Source organism: Ambystoma mexicanum, chromosome 2p (assembly GCF_040938575.1).
Source record: "Ambystoma mexicanum isolate Mex_15411 chromosome 2p, UKY_AmexF1_1, whole genome shotgun sequence".
Lineage (NCBI taxonomy): Eukaryota > Metazoa > Chordata > Amphibia > Caudata > Ambystomatidae > Ambystoma > Ambystoma mexicanum.
Window position 1 is genome coordinate 1,019,720,856 of NC_090923.1, and position 24,567 is coordinate 1,019,745,422.

At 46.6% G+C, this 24,567-nt stretch overlaps 1 protein-coding gene across 2 annotated transcripts in view; it reads left to right on the forward strand.

Annotated features, from left to right (window-relative positions):
* LOC138567045 (tyrosine-protein kinase receptor UFO-like) overlaps positions 1-24,567 on the forward strand; it is a 254,020-nt gene that overhangs the window by 157,232 nt on the left and 72,221 nt on the right. For both annotated transcript variants that reach the window (XM_069644873.1, XM_069644874.1), the window contains 2 exons: positions 4,005-4,677; positions 5,472-5,627. In XM_069644873.1, the coding sequence (XP_069500974.1) occupies positions 4,005-4,677; positions 5,472-5,627 (829 nt within the window). The remainder of the gene's footprint in view (positions 1-4,004; positions 4,678-5,471; positions 5,628-24,567) is intronic.

The following is a 24,567-nucleotide window of genomic DNA, read 5'->3' on the forward strand; positions in this document are numbered from 1 at the left end:
CTGTACCGACAAATGGCATATCTGCCCCAAGTATCATGCAGAGCAAGCTGCTGTTGGTCAGACTGAATGCTGGTAATTGAAACTGAAATGACAAAGCACCTTTTCTGTCACAAAATACAATGAAATGGCAGGCAGAGTGATGGAGCTCAGCATTAATCACACGGGGATATGCTTTTACCCCTGCCTTTGAGTTTGGGTGACAATAGAGTACTTACAAGATAAGGTGGCAAGTGCTACCCATTCGGTGCTCACAAAAACTGCGTGCTTCAAAGAAACCCCCAAACACGAAAGAAACATAGATCTACAAAAGGAAAGAGAAGTGAAGAAATGAAAAATGTAGAAGATAAATAAAGAAGAGGTGTACATTCTTAGACTCTGCGTACAAATAAACAACATGTTACAATGAATTTTCAAATATAGAATGAGCAACTTAATGTGCTCTAAAGCTGTGTTTTCTAGATCTTGCAGGCATCAATTTTCTTTGATGTGTTTGTATAATACAAGCTCTAGCGGCAATAATCAAACACCAGCTTCCTGCAGCGGCCGTTCAGGTACTCTTAAGCTAGACGGAGCTTGTGCTTGTTTCTGTTGTCAGCATCGTGCATTCTAAAGATATACTGTGGTGTTATAACTTTCATAAAGACTAGCATGTCTTTAGAATTGTACTGTCTAGCTGAATGCGAGTAGAACTTCAGAGGTAAAGGACATGTTTGCTGTGTGTTTACAGTAGAATTCTTAAGAAACTTCCAATTGCTAACATCCCCCAAATTGACTCTAGCCCTGAGGTTGTAGGACATTGATAACTGCTCATGCTCTGCAGAGATGCTTACAGCTTTGTAGATGGCCTATACGCTACCCCCTTTTTATGCACATCATTTTGGAGTCATTCACTAAGGGGTTAACAGCGAGGTCCTACAAAGGTCTGAGACGGGTAAGTGACAGCTTTTTCATTGACTGTGTGACAGAGTAGGATGCTAGCCTCTAGACTGGGATCTCACCCAATCTTGGGGTGATTGATAGCACGCCAGCTCACGATGAGTGTACCCACCACCGAATAAGGACTCTCATAAGAAACCTTAGTCTCCAGCACAGAGTAGAGACTTGTTATTTATTTATTTATTTGGATTTGTTAAGCGCCCCACGGCCCAGGGGCATCGTGGCACTGTTACAGAATATTTGACTTGGTAACCAGCTGATAAAAATGGTTACAGACATAGATCATGACTATTTGCGATAGGTGTATGGAGTTCCATGGTTACAGAGGAACAAAATGAGAACAATTGTTATTAACGATAACAGACAGAGATGGTGTTCCATGGTTACAGTGGAACTGCTTACTTATTGTAAGGGGTAGTATTGGAGCATAGTTTAGTTGAATAGTTTGGTTTTTAGCGCTTTTCTGAATGTGAGTAAGGATTCTTCTTTCCTGAGATTAGGTGGCAGAGAGTTCCAGGCTTTAGGAGCTAGGACTTCAAAGCTGGTACCACCAACCTTAGTTCTGTTGAAGGTTGGGACTGAGAGTTGGTTACAGTATTTGTCGCGTTTAGGTCTGTGGGATGGGGCTTGGTGTATTCTTTCCACTAGCTAGGCTGGTGCTGTCTCGGTGAGGCATCTATGTGTGATTGGGAGGGCTTTGAACGTTATGCGATCTTTGATCGGGAGCCAGTGGGCCTCTTTTCTAGCCTGGCAGATGTGTTCTCTCTTAGGTATGTTGAGGGCTGCCCTGAGGGTATTGTTTTGCACGATTTGTAGTCTGTTAATGTTGTTTGTGGACGTGCCAAGGAGTAGGATATTGCAATAGTCCAGTTTTGCTCCGCTTGTGGCTCTAGCAATGTTTAGACAGTTCTTTGGCGAGAGATGAGGTCTTACTGCATTTATGATTTTTGATGTGAGGGCTGCTGAGGAGGAGATGGCACTGACTTGCCTATCCATGGACTGTGTGGAGTCCAGGTAGATGCCTAAGGTTTTTACCGCAGAAGAGGAGGTGGTGATGACTGTGTCTTCGATGATGAAGGAGTTGTAAGAGTCATCTAGTTTTTTTAGGGCTTCCTTGGGACCTACCAATAGTATTTCGGTTTTTTCCCCATTTAGGCATAAGCCATTGGCTGCCATCCAGGCCTGGATGCGGCATATATGCTTTGTAGGGTGTTGAGGTCTTGCTCATAGTTGCCTGTTATTGGGACTAGGATTTGTGTGTCATCGGCATAGTTTGTAAATGATATGCCGAATTCTTCTAGGTCATTGAAGAGGGGGAGAGTGAAGAGATTGTAGAGAGTCGGGGAGCTGCATGAACCTTATGGGACTCCACAGTCAATTGGTGAAGGGATGGCGGATGCTTGGTCAGAGTAAACCCTCATGGCTCTACCGTTCAGGAAGGAGGTTATCCAGGCGGTGGCTTCTTGGGAGAAGTGGGCCGTGTCAGTCAGATGTTTGCAGAGGATCTTGTGTCAACCAGATCGAAAGCTGCAGAGAGGTCTAGGAGAAGGAGGAGGGAGGTTTTGCCCTTGTCCATAGCCTCAAGAAGTTGGTTCTTGAGGTCAAGTAGTGCCGACTCTGTGCCGTGGCGGGGGCGGAACCCTGATTGTCTTTTGCCTAGGATGTTGTGCCTACCATAGCACTTAGGGGCATAGCACTGCTTATTGTGTACTGCTGAAGGCATACTCAACAACTCTTGCATGAACGGGATATGGCAGAGAGATATTCCTGTACTCTGTATTCTAATCTTCTTATTCTCTTTGTTTTAAGAGCTATAGGTTTTGTGTTCTGATGTCTTAAGTTGTCTTTAGTTTCGCCTAAGTATAATCGTATAACGTTCTGACGTGAGTTGTTTTGCATGCCTGTTGTTTTCAGGCCCACGGTTTTATGGTATCCATTTTTTCAAGATTTTCGTATCCATATTTATTTATTGGTCATTTGATTAGTATTTACAATCATTTATCTTTGGTCTGTAAACATAATAATCTGCAGCTGGTGCTTTTTCACATTTGTTCAAATTAAAAAAATGTGGCACTTTGATGACGGTAATGGGAAGCTTGTAGAGTTAGGCTCTTGCATATTATGCCAATATAAATTTCCACATTAAAAATGAACAGCTGCGCCTTATGCTGACATGATAGACATCTTTGTAGTACTTTTAACAATTTCAAAGTGAAATAAATCACTTTTTAACTTCTCCATTGTGATGCTTTCCACAGATATTGGCCTGCAATGTATAATTGACAACCTTAAGACCTAATTAATACACGTGACTTTCCGCCTTGTTCCATTTTATTTACCAATAAAAACTGAAAGCAATCAGAGTGATTTCCGTCTATATGTGTGAAAATCAGTAAAAACAGTAAACCAGGGTGCCTATTTATAAATGACCAATAATACACAAACAACATATTTGTTTACATGTATGTGTTAAAATGTAATCCGAGCCTGTCTAAACACCTGTGTCTGAGAGTTGAGACTCGGTGTCAAAAAGTAAGGCATGTGTGTTTGTAAACCCATTTTTAGGTCTGTCAGAGAGAGAATCAGCTCTCTGACAGAACTCTTCAAGATACAAAGTGCACTGGTGTCAACCAGCTGCTCCTAGCAGCAGATCAAGTGCATCAAGGTTAAAGCTCTGTTATAGTGGTAGATGGAACTGTTTAGGTTGGGGAGAGATTTGTTGAATGTTTCTTTTAAGAGTTCATTTTCTTTTCCTGTTGCTATGTACATTGACGTGTTTGCACTGTTGTGTTACATTACATTGTTATTTGTGTTTTCAACACTATTCGTACTTATTTGTGTGGCAGGCACCGTTTCAGTGGTTAAACAATGTGGCCATGGCAAATGGGTAGCCGCGTATAAAAGTCATTACGAAGCCAGACATAGTAGTTCTGCTAATGCTTGTTAATCTTTAGATTAAAGGCGCCATATTCCTTAAGTCCACTTTTGGGTATCTTAAGCCTTCCTCGGACTTGCAGACCATTTCCTAACCTCACAATTCTTGCTTTTCTCCTCCCTTTTTTTTCCAGTGGCAAGAGACCCGAATCCCGCTGGCAGCCAAGTACCACCACCAGACATACCAGGCCTGCACTCCACAGTACCGCAATGCCACAATAGAGTTATGGACTCCACCTATCCGGTGTGGGGCTGCGCGGCACCTTTACTTGGATTTTGCCTTTGCCCTTGAAGAGGAAGGCGGCTGCGAGGTAGGAGGTCACGGACAGTCTTTGGAGGCGAGCCTTACCATCCACCTGACTGAAATAGATCCTGCATTGCTTAGACTGTGGCGCCAAATCCCAGAGTTCACAATACCCATCGTCCTTAGTAGACGCTTTCCTGGGGAGTACCTGTGCAAGAGCATTGACTTCGCCAAGATCCGGGATTGGCTGAATTTTGTGGTGCAGCAACCCCTGGGGCTGGTGTCAAAGGAAAGCTTCTACCTGGGATTTCGGTACCGTGGGCCCTGCTTCTTCTTGGCTTCTACGCGGGTCTACTATCGCCAGTGCCAGCAAGAGGTGGTGGGACTAGCACATTACCCAGTAGTTCCTGGTGGTTCTGAGAATGTGGCGGGGCACTGCGTGGAGAATTCAGAAACAAAGGGAAAGCCACGGCGGCTGTGTGGAGAGGACGGACAGTGGAGGGCTCCCACCGAGGTCTGCAGTTGCCTGGCAGGTTTTGAAGAGCGTGAGAGGGCCTGCAAAGGTAACTTTTGAGTGTCTGATGCAAAGTAGGCCTGATACGTGAGATACTCTGGTGCATCCGTCCTCAACTCCCAAAGAACAGCACTTAACATTTCCCTGAAGAAGAAACTGTGGGGAAAGTTGGGGGAAACCTGGTTGTAGAACATGATAGTATCCATGGTTCTTAGCTATTCCTGGAGAGGGCATTTAAGGGGTTGGCTGGTTTGGCAAGCAGAGTTGTGAGTCCATAGATCTATGCCTTTACTTGCAGGTTCCTCTAGTGCAGGGACCTATAACCATGGTCTTTACAGGAGTTTTGGATTAGGCTTCCTATGATCTCTCTTCATTGGTCATGCTGGCTGGGGCTGATGGGAATTGTAGTCAAACATCCATAGAGTTAAGGGCTACCAACCCTTGTTCTAGCTAACTGTGTAGGCGGGAGGGTTGTACGGCAGCACCGAGCTATTGCAGCCCTGTCCCTCCCAGAAGAGTGTAATCGAGAAAATGGTGTAGAAAGAAGGGCTGTAGTATTGCTCATTAAGGGAGCCGCTGTTTTTTCTGGTGTAGGCCCTCTGACATTGCTGAAATCACTGCCCTGGCAGTTCCAGCTTCTCCCAGCCACAGGGACTGCCAGATGCACTGTGGGAAATGCAGGGACTGCCAGAGGCACTGTGGGAAATGCAGGGAATGCCAGATGCACTGTGGGAAATGCAGGGACTGCCAGATGCACTGTGGGAAATGCTATGAATGCCAGTGAATTGAAGGGCTCAGCTTAACTCTACCTTCTCCCGGCCATGTGTTTCTGCTCTTTTCTAGCCTGCAAAATTGGGTTCTTTAAGTCGGAGCCAGGAAATGGGACCTGCCAGAAGTGCCCTGCAAACAGTCACAGTATAAGCGAGGGCTCACTGAGCTGCCCGTGCCTCCACGGCTTCTACCGACCTGACGCCCAGCTCCCTGCATGGAACTGCACCAGTAAGTAGCTTTCAGAGCTTAAACAGTTAAAACATAGTTTCCACCTGACCGCTTTTCCCTTTGGCTGGAAGGCCTCAGTGAGATTGGGCCAGTTGGTTCTAGTTTGCCATCTGCAGAAGCCTTCAGCGCCCCCAGGGTGGATCAGCCAGGACATGAAACTTTGTCCTTGTGGTTTAGGGAGTTTGCGGAGGAGTCTGTGGTTAAACAAATATGAGTTGCAGAAAATCTTAAAGCCTTAGCTTCACAGCACCAGTCGAGTCCCAAAAGGAAAATGGCAGACGGAGGTGGTGTACCCGTCCATCATGTGGTGCATTGAGTCTCACTGTGTTTGCCTCAACAGTATCTGGATCGTGCTTTTTACTTGCATTGCCGCAAGCTAAAGTCTCCCAAAGGGCTCAGAAGCAGCCAGAAGGAAGCAGCTTGCTGCTGGATGCAACACCAAAACTTAATGGAACACCATTGAGCCTTGCAATCTCTTTGGCCCTGTTGACCAGGCAGAGCAGGCCAATATTTGGAGCATACATGCACGCTTCTTGGACAGTGAGAAATACAAAATTGGGTTGCAGTGGCAGCTGAAAACATGATCATATAATGATACAGAGGTCTGCAACCTTGGGCTCTGCAGATGTCTTAGACCACAACTCCAATTAACCCTTACCAGCATAGTCTATGGTGAGGAATCATGGGAGTCATAGTCCAAAATATCTGGAGAGCTACAAGTTGCAGACGCATTCTTACAATCCATGGTCTTGGTCCAGCAGTGGAAATGGAACCCCACTGGGATGCTGAAAAGGTGTTGCTCACTGGCACATTCCCTAAAATATTTAAAAGCATCAGATCATATTGACGCCTGACATTCCATGCTATTCATTATTTTTATTTGTAAACACTTTGCCCTACTGTATATTTGCGTTTTAGCATTTTTGAATTGTCCTACCCTATGTCTCCCTCTTAATTTAGTCCATGTATAACAGGTAGAGAGCTACATTTGGCTCTTCAGATGTTTTGGAATACAACTACCGTCCGCCTTAGCCAGCCTAGTCAATGGTGAGGGATCATGGGAGTCGTAGTCGAAAACGTCTGGAGAGCACAGCTTGCAGACCCTGGCTTTGTAACAACGTTCGACTCAAATAAACTAACTGCTGGCATCAGGAGAGCTAGCATGGTTGTCATTTGGGGGTCACCAGGGGTCGCAGTTGTGATCCCTGTGGCCGCAGTTACTGCCTCTTTTTTTTTCACAAACAGGCCAACTATGCATTTCCCTCTGCCTGAGCCACGCATCCCATGGGAATGTTAACACCTTGGAACTGTGAGTGACTTAGAGAGAACCAATCAAGACTCTGTAAACATGAACTGTGTTTTGTTTATATTAGGTAACTGGACTTGGACACAACGTCCTACTACGGTAGGTACACCCTTGCATGTCCTTGGTGTAATGTCTTTCCTGATAATGTTTGCCAACATGCTGTCTCTAGTGTTTTAGTTCGCAGCCCCATAGATCCTCCAGTTCAACCACCCAATATCCCCCAGGGTCATAAACCCAAGGGTTGCACAGAACACACTTCTGTTCTGTTCTGTCTCCTCCTACTCACTGTTTAAATAGACAAGTGAAGGAGGCCATCCTGTGCCATTGTAAGTAAGCCCCTATGATCCCCAATGGTGTTAAACTCTGCTATCTTCTGCAGAGTACTCTGCCGGGCCCGCACTCTGCCACAGTACTGAATCCTGCTAAATTATCTTTATGGCAGACAGTAATGATGCCAAAAGGGTTATAGTTAACCATGAGGAACACAAATTGGCGTTTCTCCTATTGAACTACGGCTGAACGATTGGGGAACCATATATACTAAAAGCAGAAATGTATTTAAAAATCCTCAGGAACTTTGTGAGTAAAGACAAAAGGCCAGATCAAATTGGGCCCAAAATACAAGATGAGGTGTGGGGGTATGTTGCGTTTCCCCTCCTCAAAATAAACAGAGAAGAAAAATATGCCCAACAGCCCCCTCAAAAAAAGAAATAAGGGGAATAATGGTCTGTGCTACATGCATTCATATTTAAGACACCGTGAAAAGAATGTACAACCATGTTTTAGTCCTTTGGTTCACACCTTAACAATTCCATGTATGTGTCCGTCCAAGGACAAAAGGTGTGATTGAGCAAAAGAGACCTCTCCCAAATGAGTGGTTGTGAAATTGATGGCTCTTAGAAAAAACATGCATTGCTGCCTGAATGTTGCGATTATAACACCGTGTCTAATCATTTACTGATTCAAAGCAAGGTCATTGGCCATGCATAATGTTATTGATGCTCTGTTAATATAGGTGGGGTGCAGACATGGCGTGGAGAGCATGCCCATTAAAAAAGAAGCCACACCAAGCGAGCTAACACCACAAAAAATAGTGACGACCAAATCAGTCGCAGAACACAGCGTGTTTAGTCTGGCATCAAATGGGAGGAAACAGTGAGCAGGAGACATGAATGTTTTTCACAGCTATTCAGGTGCATTCAATCGAGGACATCTTCTCCAGGCTAGCATGTGTCCGTCACAGTGACCCTATAATAGACCTCTTTGGCAATTGTTTTAAATGTTGGCCCTAAAGTTCAAGAACGCAGTTTTATTGTGGATTTACGAATCTTTCTGATCCGATCTGGCTGAAGAATACTTCTGGGCAACCTTTCTTTTCCATGCTCATGCTCCATGTGAAGCTCACAACTCTCCAACTACAGACTATGGGCCTGGTTTACAAAAGCGCGTTACAAGGGCGCAATCCCACTTAGAAACGCAGTGTAAATCAGGCCTTAGTGATCTGGTTGACAGATTCTCTTAGGTATCCATTTATATATTCAAGTACCAGGAACTTGCCCATCACTTACAGAGGCGCGGAGGAGTTACCCGTGGGTCCCTTGCAGAGGTGCGGAGGAGTTACCCGTGGGTCCCTTACAGAGGCGCGGAGGAGTTACCCGTGGGTCCCTTACAGAGGCGCGGAGGAGTTACCCGTGGGTCCCTTACAGAGGCGCGGAGGAGTTACCCGTGGATCCCTTACAGAGGCGCGGAGGAGTTACCCGTGGGTCCCTTACAGAGGCGCGGAGGAGTTACCCGTGGGTCCCTTACAGAGGCGCGGAGGAGTTACCAGTGGGTCCCTTACAGAGGCGCGGAGGAGTTACCTGTGGGTCCCTTGATCTCCCAGCCAGTGTCTTTGTGCATGCAAGCACCTAGGTGCATCAGGGGACTAGGGGACTTGCAGGCAAAGAGTCGCGGCCACATTTAATAGGCATAAGAGTGTCATGTCCACCAACACATTGATTATCTAGGCAGCCTTAGCCAGAGATGCCAGCTAACCAGGAATGTCCAGTGAAATAGTAGGTAAGGTGACCAGTTACTGCATAATTACCCTGGAAACTCTGTCAGATCACCCTAAAGACAGCCCAGTGCAATGCCTAGGGGGCCGAAACATTCAAATAGAACGCAACGAATGAACTCAAATCTGGTGATTATACCTTGAAGTTCTGAAGTGGGGAGTGCTTTTGTGCGTATTCGTTATTATGAAGTTTGCCTCTGAAAATATTGTGAAATGTTTTATGATATTAATAACTGTCCAGAGTGTACATATAGGAGCTGGTAGTAAGGAGAGTTAGAAGACTGTGGTAAAAAAGTATATTGTGTTGAATGCATTTTTTTGTACTTTTTTAACACATCATGACCTTATATGTTGATTAATATTCATATATTTTGGATCGTAAAGTGACCGAGAAGGTAGTCATTGTTTTGGCCTAGTTTGCCCCTTTGAAGCAGGTGGTTGTGAAACAGTAAAGGCTGCACTGGGCCGCATTCACTCTCTGGTGCTCCAGGGGAGATAATGCAATGCAAGTTGTCATTACCAACACAGAAGAATGTGAACAACACCATTGGTTGATACGTGTACATGAGAAACAACAGAACACATAGGTGGCGCCCTCGCAGGATTGGCAGACGCTATGTGCACCTTGGTAAATGTTAATTTCAACCTGAACCAACGTTTGATCTCCCTGAGCAGAGCAGCTCCACCACAAGCGTTGATAATAACTTACCCCTGCCCACATTCTGCTCTATCCAGATGCACTCACAGCTGGTGTCTCTATACAGCCACCTGAGGTACCAGGGCAGGACTCATCAATGCATACTTGCCACACCTTGTATTATGAGCTGTCAATCAGGAAATCTCACCACTGCCAAACATATCTAAGAATCCTGAATTTCAAAAACGTATTTTTTTTAATTTGATTTTTTTACAAAAACTGAAGCTGGGCTGCGGTCATTGGTGACTGCGTTGCGAGTGTTGGGACTAAGAGCCTGTGCCACAGGGCTCCTGCCTGGTCACATGGGGTGGGTCACATGATCCCCCTCGGTAGTCTGCGTTGACTATCTCTTAGGTCTGCTGATGCTGGCAAGATGGTAAGTGTAATGGAGTTGTTGCTGCCAAGTCTTGTTTTATTTCTTGGAGCCAGAATGGCTTTGCAAACTGTGATTGGGACGGCTGGACGGGCATACGAAAGGAGAAAGTGCAAGCGCCAGGATGGAAAAAGCTGTCAGCTGAAATACCAGTACTGGCTGCAGTTGCCCGTGCCCAACATAACAGGAGGCCACTTGGCAACTATAACTTACGACATACTCCCAACCTCTAACACTGTACGCATCATTCTACATCTGTTCAACATAAGAGCACATTACCTGACCGAGGGATACCTCTCTAACGTGAATCCAACATCCCCTTTCACAGCCCTGCTGACAGAGACTGTCATTAAATGAAAAGGGATCCATGCAATTACTATATGCCTCCGGCTTGTAACAACGCACCACATGCTTGACACTGAGTAAGCACGCCGGGAAAACTCATTCCACTGAAGTGTTGCTGTGTTGTGATTGCAGCTTCATTCTCCCTGCCTCTGAGCCAGCACATTGCATTCACACGAGGGGAGACTACACATATCTATCTCACCCTCGTTATGCACGCCGCCCCGGTGTCCTGTCAGCTCATGGAGAGCTGTGCATGGCCCCATGCACCCCTCCCATTTGAACCACGCATTCCAGGTGAGCAGGACAAAAATACATAGTTTTCTGCACGTACAACACAATGAATTCTCCCGCATCTGAAGGTAAACTTGCCTTACCTTCAACCGCCATTCTCTCAACTCAGCTGGTGTCCCGGCACCACACATTACAAGAAAGGTTTTACACTCCACTTACCTGGAAAATACATATTCACTGAAGCCCAGGGTCAGCACTACTACACTTCTGATGTGGCCTTAAAGACCTTTGATGACCCTTAGTTCTCGTTCAACGCTACTCTTGGCAACGCCTTCCAAAGAAATTAAAAAGAAGCGTTTTTATTTATCGAAACACGTTTATGTTTCTTTTGCTTAATTCAATATGACGACATTTTGACAAGTATTGAACACGCTTTAGTGACAGTGTTCATGTCTTAGTGTTATTGCCTTATGAATAAGCCAGAGCATCATTGGTCGGATCACCGATTGTCTCATATTTTGGTCCAGTCACCACATTTGCAATCTCTTCACATCAATCGGACTGCATGGTTCGCCCAATAAGCTGCCCCATCATTCTCAGTTCTTCCTTTATTAATGATATGTCTAATGGCTTGGTGATGTTTGGTGAAGCAAAAAAAGTTCTCATGGGTGTTAAATGGTTTCCCAACTCACTAAAGCTCGTCCCACCATGGATACTGATAAGCAGAGACTAGAAAGAGTAGCCGGCTGCAGTGCTCACAAAAGCATGAACTGGTACAGCCTATGATTGTCTTCTGGTTGGACTTGTGTTGGTCAGTGTCTGTTTCCAGTCTGTGGCCAGACACTTGGCATGCGCTGAATGCCTGCACTTTGGGGTTTAGGCCTCTTCGAGATGCTCTGTCTGTTTGCCGTTTAGCCTGAGTGATGTACAATAGTCCAGGTTGTTGTGTTGGATGTCCGCTTACGGCAGCAATTTGGTAATATAGGCCTGTATACAATATTAACACTACACATGGTGATCCATTCAAATCTATGTCATTTCTGCGAACCCCCCACAACTCTGTCTGCCAAAAATTCCGACTTCTTTTTTCCGACCCCCTTTACACCACCTATATATGCGGGGAGACCCCATGCAGCACCCATCTTTTGATTATACCCCATACCTCCCTCCCACATATGTATGTGGTGTAAAGGGGGTCAGAAAAAAGAAGTCTGGCTTTTCGGCAGTCAGAGTTCTCGAGGCGCAATAATGGTATTATTCCATCCATTCTTGTATGAAATGTATATCATATTACAGTGATATCGTAACCATATTTTTCTGAGTGTACTGAGGAACAATGCTATGTGCTGGCACTTCCTGTTTTGTCAAGGGGTGAAAGGTTGCATGCCATCACTTCCCATGATGTCACGTGGGAGGGGGGATGGGTCAAATGACATCACGTCCTGTGATGTCAACAGAGGTCAAGGGTTGTGTGATGTCACTTCTGCTACCCTTGGCATTTTGGTGAAATGACGTCCCCTAGAGGCAGGTGTTAATTTTCTCACTCATCACCAGCAGCACTTTTCCCCATTCATGAATAATCTGAGGGTCGCTTGGCCCACCAGTTGTTGTCCATTCTTTGTGCTTTGAGTGACTCCATCATCTCTAATAGATAGTCCTGGGCTTCTTTTTCTCATTGCAGCTTTGAACTACTGGGCTTTGAGTCCTGGTTTTCTCCTTATAAATCCACAACCTCAAGACCCACAGTACACTGTCTTGTGGGCGCAATACCCATTACTGGATTAAAAGGGCAGGTATTATTTGAAACACATGTGAAGGCTGACACTGCATTTAGAACAAACTCTTTTCCATGTTTTAGAATATCACTATGTGAGCACTTGCCCTTCAAAATCGAGTAGTGAAATTAATGGGAAACCTCCATGTTCAATGTCCCTCTCGCCAATACAAGCACCCAGAAGCTAGTGTGTAAACTGCTGGTTTCACGAGGGAAAAGCAAGTTCTGTTAAAGCAGTGGCGCAGAGTGCCACTCACTGGTGGTGCCATCACGTTGGGCTGGTGCAGGCCTGTCTCCAGTTTGTTTTTAATCTGGGTGCAGTCGGGAAGGGAGTTGCATCATGCAGGCTTCCAGACACGTGTCGCAACAGCCAAGATAGATCCTGCCTGGCTTCGGACTCTGCAGACAGTTCCGGAAACCTTATGGAGCTCAGTAGTATTTTTCAAGCCAAACCATGACAACTGCTGGAAGGGCAGGCTTCCATACAAACAAGGATACATTCTAGTTAGCTCAATCAGACACCCAGTGCTTAATTGGCAGGGGTGTTTGCTAGGGCTCAGCCCTGGCACTCATTTTTTGAGCGCCCGCACTTGTTGTCCCAAACTCCTTTTAATTATGAAGTGGTGATAGTCAGTGCATCAGTGCACCCAATGAGCAGGTGTGAACTGTAGTGTACTCCCAAATATGTTACCACTGTGGGGAGCAGCTATGCGTGGTGGCAGTAGTGGTGCCCACCCACAGTCTCACAGATGTGATAAAACATATTGGGGCCCTGGCATTTCTTTTTTTCAAATTAAGCACCGCAGACACCCTCAAGTATGTACAGGAAGAGCTAAAAGCCGCCCATAGCATCCGAGCCTTGACCTTCTCTAGGCACAGCCTTGTGGGCCCATCAGTGCGGTGCTGCCGATTCCTCTGGTGCAGCAAGCAAGGAAACCACGTCTGAGCACACACTTACTGCGACAAAATAAAAGCAAAAATGGACGGATTGAAGGCTCTGTCTGAATCAGTCGGAAGCAGCAGCATTGCTCTGGAGAGCCCACCCTTGCGTCTTCTGCTAATCAGCCCTGGGCCCAGAAGCGTGGCTGGGGTTGCCTGTCTTCCCATGCGGAGGGGGCGTGTCTGCAGCTTTTGGTGGCAGCACCATGGGTCATATGCTTATGAATGGTTCTGGAATGGTGCGGACATGCTGTCAATTGTGGGATGGCAGGCTCACTAAAGCAGTGATGGTGGCAATGATTAATTCAAAGTCCTGCATCCATATTTTTTTTAGTTTATTCTGCTCTCGCCTCTAGAGTTACAGTTTCACGTATCACACTCTTTCTTTCACTTGTTCTTCGGACAGGAAGTGTCTTTTCTGTTTGCAAACCATCAGAATAGATACTTTAAATGTAATTTATAATGTACCTCGGCAGGTTGAGGCACCTGCTGCAGAGACCTGCCTGCAAGCTGCAGGCCAGCACGTTTGCATCTTGGATAAACTGGCAATGCATTGAATCCTTGTGAGCCTAACACAGGCGTGCACAACTGATTTTGACAGAGGGCCGAAAGTACCCTACATGATGGCTATAGTGGGCCGGAAAAGTAAATGTGGGTGGGGCGGTAGGTGCGGTGGGGCGTGGCGTGGCAGGAGGCTTTTTCAACCCCTAATTTTTATGAAACAATATGCCCCATAGCCCCCCCTCAAGCAAACACTATGCCCCATGGCCTCCACCCCTCATGCAAACACTAGGCCCCAAGACACCCACCCCTCATGGAAACACTATGTCCCATGGCCCCCACTCCCCAACCAAACACTATGCCCCATCACACCCACCCCTCATGGAAACACTATGCCCCAAGACATCCACCCCTCAAGCAAACACTATGCCCCATAGCCCCCACACCCCGACCAAACACTATGCCCCATGACACCCACCGCTCATGCAAACACTATGTCCCAAGACACCCACCCCTCATGCAAACACTATGCCCCAAGACACCCACCCCTCATGCAAACACTATGCCCCAAGACACCCACCCCTCAAGCAAACACTATGCCCCATGCCACCAAGCATGCACCATGCATACATACTCATACAGACCCCAAACCCCCACCCCTGCATACAAACTAACAAGCATACACCATGCACCCATACAGACCCGGAACCCCCCACCCCCAACTCAGCAAACAAACCCACAAGCATACACCATGCACCCATACAGACCCGAACCCCACACCCCCAACTCAGCACACAAACCCACAAGCATACACCATGCACCCATACAGACCCGAACCCCTCCCCACCCCCAACTCAGCACACAAACTCACAAGCATGCACCATGCACCCATACAGAGCCCACCCCAACTCACCATACAAACTCACAAGTATACACCATGCACCCATACAGACCCAAACCCCCCACCCCCAACTCAGCACACAAACCCACAAGCATACACCATGCACCCATACAGACCCGAACCCCCCACCTCAAACTCAGCACACAAACCCACAAGCATACACCATGCACCCATACAGACCCGAACTCCCCACCCCCAACTCAGCACACAAACCCACAAGCATACACCATGCACCCATACAGACCCAAACCCCCCACCCCCAACTCAGCACACAAACCCACAAGCATACACCATGCACCCATACAGACCCGAACCCCCCCACCCCAACTCAGCACACAAACTCACAAGCATACACCATGCACCCATACAGACCCCACCCCCAACTCACCATACAAACTCACAAGTATACACCATGCACCCATACAGACCCAAACCCCCCACCCCCAACTCAGCACACAAACCCACAAGCATACACCATGCAGCCATACAGACCCGAACCCCCCACCCCCAACTCAGCACACAAACCCACAAGCATACACCATACACTCATACAGACCCGAACCCCCCACCACCAACTCAGCACACAAACCCACAAGCATACACCATGCACCCATACAGACCCGAACCCCCACCCCCAACTCAGCACACAAACCCACAAGCATACACCATGCACCCATACAGACCCGAACCCCCCCACCCCCAACTCAGCACACAAACTCACAAGCATACACCATGCACCCATGCAGACCCCACCCCAACTCACCATACAAACTCACATGCATACACCATGCACCCGTACAGACCCGAACCCCCCACCCCCATCTCAGCACACAAACCCACAAGCATACACCATGCACCCATACAGACCCGAACCTCCCCCCCAACTCAGCACACAAACCCACAAGCATACACCATGCACCCATACAGACCCGAACCCCCCACCCCCAACTCACCAAACAAACTCACAAGCATGCACGCATACAGACCCGGACCCCCACCCCCACATCTCAACATACACTGAACGTGCACGCAACAACAACAAACATTCAGGCAGACCCGACCCCTCCAACCCCCCCCCCCAGCATCTCAACATACACTTCACTTGCACACAAACACATTCAGGCAGACCCGACACACACCCCACCCCCGCATCTCAACACACACTGCACTTGCACACCAACACATTCAGGCAGACCCGACACACACCCCACCCCCGCATCTCAACATACACTGAACTTGCACACAAACACATTCAGGCAGACCCGACCCCCCCCCCCACTCCGCATCTCAACACACAATCCACTTGCACACAAACACATTCAGGCAGACCCGACACACACCCCACCCCCGCATTTCAACATACACTGAACTTGCACACAAACACATTCAGGCAGACCCGACCCCCACAACCCCTCCGCATCTCAACACACACTGCACTTGCACACAAACACATTCAAGCAGACCCGACACACCCCCCACCCCCGCATCTCAACATACACTGCAGACATACTAATACAAACACACCCGACACACACCCCCACCTCTGCATCTCAACATACATACAAAAACAAAAAACACAGTCAGGACGGACCCGAGACAGACAGACAGACAGACACACACACACAAACCTACTGCCGCCCCTCCCACCCCCACCATGTACTTACCCAGACGTGCTGGAACGCTGACGTGGCTTCTGGCACTACGGCTGGCGTGGCAAGCAAGGCTGAAATGCCTTCCGGCATCAAGCCTTACTGGCCACGCCAGCCGTAGTGCTGGCACTCCATTGGTGCAGCACACACGCACTATGTGGCTCGTAGGAGCTGCGTGGTTCGTGTGCACTGAACCAATGAGGGCCAGTGTTTTGTCCGGCCCGGAAGACAAAAAAGACTTTCCTAATGGAGGGCGGCCGATGCTGCTTGTGGGCCGCCCTCCATTAGGAAAGTCTTTGTTGTCTTCTGGGCCGGACAAAACGGCGTGGCGGGCCGCAACTGGCCCGCGGGCCGGATGTTGTGCACCCATGGTCTAACACAATAAGCAACATTAAGATGGCGTGTGGGGTGGCAGAATCAGCTGCTAAAGCCGGAGAGAAGCGTTTCCATTCCCTCGCAGCAAAAGCGAGAGCAGCAGGGGACCGAGGCAGGACATTCAGCCGCCTCTGTTCGGGGCAGCACCTTGGTCACATGTCTCTTTTAGGTGCGCCCTGTTGGATGCGGCCACTATATGCACCTAAATATGTTTTCCTTAAATATGTTGTCACCCGAAGCACTAGTACACGCAGTGCTCCGTGAGCGTTCAGTTAAGGAAAACACTTCACGGTCGATACATGGAGCCCTCCTGGAAGGTAATGAGTTGCTGTGGTCGCTCATGTCATTTATGCGGGACTGAGCAACCCATTGGCACATGGGTCTGCCAGGGGCACTGGTGGATGATGACTCCTTCAGTGAAGAGTGAGGTGAGGTGGGGAAGAGTGAAGACATTGGTGTCATCCCGGTGGGTCTCCAGGAGGACCAATTCCTCGTGGAAGAGCCAATCTCTATATGCATTTGAATGGCACGGTGTAAGTCAAAAATGGGTGTCAATCACTCTGTGGCATAATAATAAATAAATCAGGCCTACATTTCCACAGGGGCCCAGATAAGATGTGGCTAAACCCCCAGGGGCACCGAGTGAATATTAATGTAAATTATGATATACAATGGTTTGACAGATTATGCCTAGAAGCGAGCGGGCATCCCCAGCACACTTGCGTTGTCTCGTGCTTGCTTTGTGCTGTTTTGCTGGCTTGTTTTTTTAATGGTTGGGACATTGATGTGTTTTCTTTTTTGTGCTGCATTAAGTTGTGCTTGTTATTTTGTTGTGATCATTAGTGTTGTTACCAAAGTCTATGGCTGTGGTTAAAGACCATGACCATGATAGATTAGGGACATGATATGTAAATCTTTACAATGCTCCTAGGCCATGATGCCAAACATTCTGATAAGCACTGGCAAAGCCAATAGGTCTGGCTTTGTACATTTAGAGGATACGATTTCTTTTTTTGTAAAGCCCCCAAAGGAGAAGCAACATTACCAAAGCCAGGCCTATTGGCTTTGCCAGTGCTTGTTCAGACTTGATTTGTGGTTCTCTATACTGCCAATCTAAAATATCCCAGTACTCTGTACGAAGGGAAACCAAGACTTAATCCAATAAAAGTGCTGACTGTTTATACTAATTTCAACAAAATATGCAGAAACAAAGCTCCTCAGGTGTCCAGGTGAAAGGTTCAGATGTTTTGCAAATATTGGTGTCTTAGCTCACGTCATTCTGTATTATTATATAGCAGGTATCTTCAATCTGTGCCTCTCCCAGATCTTTTGGACTGTGACTCCCATGATCCCTCAGCATTGTCTAGGGCTGATGGTAGTTGAAGTCTTAAACTTCTGGAGAGACAAAGATTTCAGAGCCCTATTGTACATTATTTGTTCCTTATGTTTCCCAAATGGACCTCTCCAGGTACCAGAATGTAATGTGATACGAGCCTTAAAGATGGGAATGGGTGGGCATATCACTGACGTGGGCCAATTCAAGAAGTTTTTAATATCTCTTCTTGGTTATATATGTGAGGTAACGTCACTAGCTTTTAGTCATTGTTTTATTATGTCATGCATTATATTGTTATGTATGATTTAAATACAGGGTCCATTCCAACAAAAAAAGAAACATGTTAAGTTATGGACATCAACTTGTAGTTTTCAATTTAAGAAAGAAGCGTTACTATATAACTATGAATTTGTTAGAGAGGTTGGAATTGTTAGTAAGGTGAACGGTGAAGCTGGTGTAGCAGTAAAAAGCACAGCCTCTTGCATAGATGTGTGTAAGTAGTCTGATCTGGCACCTCCAGATGGAATTTCACTTTGCCATGGAAACATGCCTACTGCTCACTGCTGATGCCTTTATTGCCTGCTTTATCATTACCCAGAGTGAACACATATTCATCAGTTGGGTCTCCGGCAAGTAACTAATAACCAGGTAAAAAGGGAAGTCAAACAACTCCAGTAATCAAAAAAGATGTGCTTTTAAAGCTTTCCGAAAAACCCAATGATTTTGCATGTTCTTCATTTCAAGCGGGATGCCATTCCACTACTGAGCAGCAGCAATGTAAAAAGCCTGTCCTCCAACACGTACAAGCCGGATGGCGGGCACGCAAAGCTGGACGGTGGATGCGGAACACAGCGAACGGTTAGGGAGATAATGCACAAACTTAGTACGAAGATACTCTGCTCCCTGATAGTGTAGCGCCCGATGGACAATACACAGCGCTTTAAATTGTATATGCCGAGCCACTGGAAGCCAATGGAGGGAACGCAACACTGGGGAAATATGGGCCACAAACGGTGCCCCATTGCCACCCAAGCAGCCGGATTTTGAAGCCGCTGAAGTTGGTGCACCATACCCTTGGGTTGTGCCAGATAAAGACAATTACAGTAATCCAGTTGGCTCAGTATCATAGCAGCCACAACCGGCGGAGGTAGTGCCACCAGAATCAGGTGGAGCATCTTTTTAGAGATTTTCAAATGGAAGTGCCCAGACAGGCAAACACCCGATACTTGGGCACCCATAGACAAGGAGGCAGACATCATCACGCCTAGGTTCCTCACCTTCGCCGAAGGGACCGGAGAGAACCCAAAGATGCAGGCCAAAACAAAGCAATCCAAAGTGAAGGGTCAGGGGGAGAACCAACTACCAACACCTCCCTTTTGTCCCCATTCAAATTCAACCAGATGCGGCCCATCCACTCCCCGATGGCCATCAGGCACGACAACACCTCAGTACCGTCCAGAACTAAACGGATCAGGATCTGGGTGTCATCGGCATGAGAATAGCACCTACGCTGAAGGAGCGGATGAGACGCAACAGCATAAAAATGTAAATGTTGGAAAGAATGGAGGACAAAGCAGAACCCTGAGGAACACTGCAACTAAGGTGACAAGAATTAGATGTGTAAGGAGGAAGGGAAAGAGATTGGTACCCATCGGCCGGAAAAGAAGAGACCATGGCCAATACTTGACCCGGAATGCCAATCTGGGTAAGGCATGTGAGCAGGGTAGGATGGTCCACAGTGTCGAAGGCCGCTGACAGATGTAATAAAATCAGGGCACCGACCGCATCCCCGTACACCAGCATGGCCATGTCGTCCTGGACAGAGACACTCTCTATGCCCCTGCCAGGGTGAAAACCTGACTGTACCGGGTCAAGAGAATCAGAGGATTCTAGAAAGGAAGACAGAATAGGAGAGACCAGTGATTCCAAGAGTTTCATCAGAAAAGGGAGAAGAGAAATAGGCCGGAAATTAGATGGTAATGAAGGATCCAAAGACGGTTTCTTCAAAAGTGGGATAACAGTGTCAGCTTTTAATTCTGGGGGTATACATCCATACTGGCAGGAGGAATTCACAGCAGCTGTGATCTCCCCTAGAAGATCAGCAGAGATCTCTTTCATGACTTCCGGTGGTACCACGTCCGAAGAAGCACTAGACGTAATCTGAAACACAGCATTTCGGGCCACCTCCTCAGAAAAAAGAGGGAAGGAGGACCAACTAGAATGACAGCCACTCACGTCCTCAACATAGGGGGCGATTTCACCGCTGGATACAGAAGCCAGGAGGATGGAACTCTCAACAATATTAGCACGAATAATCCCAATCTTTTGAATAAAAAACTGTGATAAAGAATCACACAGCTCCTGAGTAGGTCGAACGCTAGGAGCACATCCGGTGGCAGAGGGTAGAGATTTAACAACTGAAAAAGGAGCCTTAGGCTGATGCAAGGCGGATTCTATTTTTAGAGCAAAATATGATTTTCTTGCAGCTAGAATAAGCTGTTAGACAGGCTTTATACTGAACCTAATCCGTAAGATCATAGTTAATATGCCATTTGCGTTCCGACTGTCTAGGTTTCAGTCTGGCGGATTGGAATGTTCTGAAAACCAAGGCTCAGAAGTTATTCATGGCTCTGCTGTTTGCGTGGCCGCCCCCACACAGCCAGGCCTCCTTTATTGTGGGGGAGGGGGCAGGTGACTGCTTTGTCAAGTCATGGACCACCTGCGCACCGGGTGTAGGATGATGTTCAATCATGGGAACTTTCTTCTCAATTTGTATACCCACAATGCATTACTTAGTGGCACGGAAACAGAGGTGAATTCCACAGCTGGCTACTGGGTGGCGCTGTCTGGTATGTGATTTATTAGCTAAAATGGCCTTTTGCACTCTCCTAGTTCAGGGTGAAGGGGTTTTCATGCTTTTTTGAAACCCACCATAACATTGATGGTGTCAGATAACATGAATCAAGAAATTCTGCTTCCCCTCTTGAACTTCTGGGCACTCCACTATCTTGACTCTTAAGCATCCCTCTCTGACAGTGTGGCTGAAAGCGTCAAGACCCATCACAGGGTACCTCCCTTCTTTGCAAGTCTGTACATGTAGTGCCCCCCGTCTTGACCACCACTTTCTGCCCACCCTCACAAGATGCATATCATGTCAGCGCCTGCGCTTGCACATTGGAAGAAGGGTACACCGAGTTATGTATGTTTTTCCACATCATCATTGTGCAGGTCCTTTATCACTTGGGGTCGAGGGAGTTGTGCTCACTTATGCTAAACCAGACTGCTGCTGGTCAGAAATGCTTTTCTTTTTGTAGTGATCCATTTAATAATTTATTTAACTAAAGGTTTTAGCTGGGCTATTTTTGGTTTCTTAATTCTTAGCTTACTTAAAGTCAGTAAAATATTTTGGACCTCTTTAATCTGAGAGGGAGAATAATGCCTTCATGTTTGTTCAGGCGCCCTCACCAGGCTCAGACCGGTTTATAAGGCAATAGGCACCGGGCCGTACCAAAAATGCAAAATACAGGTGTGGGCCAGTTTTTTGGGTGAAAGTGCGACCACTTTTTTGGTCAGTGTGGGGAGTTACTTTACTGTGTGGCTAGAAGTTTTGACCAGTTTTAAAATGCACAATTTGCATCGCCTTTGCACCTAGACAAGCACAGTTTGGCATATTAAAAGCACCAGTGCTAAAATTGTCATAGTGCTAAAAAGATACATTTTTGAATCGGTGCAAAGTTTGCCCTAGTGCTAATACCATTTTGTATTAGCACTAGGGCAGTTTTCTCTAGTGCAAACATGTAGTGACAATGCATCTTTTTTGCACTAGGGAAATTTTTGCCCTGTTGCTTTTAATATGCCAAACTGTACTTGTCGAGATGCAATGGTTTTTTATTGTCTCCCAGTGTTTTTAAAAATAGGGCAAACTTTGCCCTAGTGCTAATACCGTGCACATTTTGCACTTGCACCAGTGCCAAGTTTCTGTAATCTGGCCCCTGTCACACAAACCTCGGTTTGAAGCAGTCGTTTGGTGCAATGGGAGCAGTGAATGCCCATCCAAACAAATCTGCACACAGTGGATGCCAACCCATACTTGGTTGGACCAGGTGCATGTTTAACTAAACCACTTGCAAATTTTGGTGTATATGGAGAAGTCATTTTAAAAATGCCTAGTTTATGTCCATCTCACAGAATTTCCAAGGCTTTGCCTGCGTAGCTTGCCGTGATAGTCACGTGGCTCGTGCTTCCTTAGGGTGTCTTTGGGTTCCTTAGGGTTTCTTGCAGCTCATGGCGTTTATGGCCATTTTGTGTGGCTGTGTTTTGGGCGCGTGGTTCTATTGTGTTACCGTGGCTATTGCAGCTACATTTTGTGTGTGTCAATCTTTACTTTTCCTACTTGTAACTTTCAACATATTTTTATTTTATTTGGTAATTGCCAGTTCTGTTAGTGCATTCGAAATTGAGGGAGGGTGGCTCTACAAAGAAAGCATCGCCAAATTGTGCCGGACGTGGCCTAAAGGTGGGGCATGTGACCCTGCAAACATGTATTTTGGGTCACGCAGCACTCAGGTGGCCCTGTAAATAAAGCTCACTCTGGTGCACTTTGCAACAAAAAAAAAACTACTGCCTGTAGTTGAAGCTCCTTTACCTGTCCTGTGCTGATCTTTAGCTATTAACCACCTCCCCCTGGGAGGCACCAGTCTTTTCAAACTAAAGAAGGTGTCATTTTAAATGTGCTTTTGCTGATCAAAGACAGGCCTCAAGGTGTTAACTAATCCCTGACATGTTTTTCCTGCTTTCAGCTCCTTGGTGTGGGGGGGGGGGATGACTGGGGAACAATGGATTTCAAGGTGTGGTTCATATTTTGCACCCTCATTGAGGCACCCTGATTAATCACCTATTTGAGTTTGCAGTCGGATGAATCTCCCTTATGATCTTTGCACCACACAGCTACCTCTATTTTGATGGGGGGCTGGGTGGCCAACAGGAGCCACTATGCATTGTTAGCCATCCCTGAAATTACCCATCAGAGCATCTGTGAGAAAGAGGAGCAGGACAAATAGCACCAATGTAAGCTCTTTGGTGCTTTGCATAAAATCAAAGAGCATTTTGGGAACTTAAGAATGAACACACATTTTTTCATCTGTGACAGTGATTCAAGCCTGCAACCCTTCTGAGCACATAATGCACACTGGCATTTCTGCTTATTTCATTTATGATAACACCCTAACCGTAAAGTGATGGCAAATTGTGACTCAAATATGCACATATGGATGGAATATCCTTTGAGAGTCAGGTGCCGCTGTCCTGCTTTAGCATGCAGACTGCTTTCCTGCATTAATTTCTTTCACAACAGTGTTAGGCTCTCCAGCTGCATACCAATCACTATCTTCTGGGTCATACTGCCCCCATCCAATGACAGATATCTCCCTATGCTCCTCCTCTGGCAGCCATCTTCAGATTTTTACTGCACGCTTCAGTGTTGGGGGTTCTCGAGTTTGCTCTCTGAGCTATTTGTCCATTTTCACATGTTTTTTAATGGAAAAAGTTACATTTTAGTTTCAAAGAAGCCTGTGTGCTCTTTTCTTCATCTGCCGACAGCGGGAACCCCTTTTTCAGTGAAGTTCCACGCCCCTCAAGGGTGAAGATCCATCGAATATTTTACAAGGCCATCTTGGACCTACTTCGCTCTCTCCGCCCATGACAGAGGACAAGAAGGAGGGAAGGTCCCTATTCAGGCCCTGCACCAAATGCAGGCTTACGGAATGTGTTTGTGGAGGACAAGCTCCAGTGTAGAGGAGGAGCCAGAAGGGGGAATGTAGAGGAGGAGCCCAGAACCCCCACTCTACCTGGCCCACCTACATTACCTGAAGCGTATGCCAGGAGTGCTATATAAATAAATAAACAATACAACCAAAATATGTGACGTATACTGAAAAGGTGAACCAACAAAGAGAAGAGCACGGGCTCTGTGCAGTACCCATAAGAATCCCTGTACCTAAGAGAATATGGGAGGTAAAGTACCCATAAGAAAACCATACTTTTATCCAAGACAATATGATGGCCATTTGAACGAGATTCATGAAGAAACAAAGACACTGAATGACCAGGTTGAATGGTGACATCATACAAAGTTGAATCGATACCCATATAGAAAGATAACCAGACCAGAGAGGCAGACGATTTATAAGGAACAAAGAAATTCCAAGGATAAGTGACATCTTGGGATCAAGATAAAAAAACGTATGCCACACACCTGATGAAGAAACTTAGTTTAAACGTGTACAGGTGCAATATAACGCAAGCAGCAAAGTAATCATGAACCTAGCAACCTGCTTTTAAAATAGTTTGATTGCAACAAGTGCCAACATATACATATATACCTCATAGATGCATATGGACAAGTAAAAGAAGGATGTTTCCACTGTGTATAAAGCAGTACTGAACAACGAAGAAGGCCTCA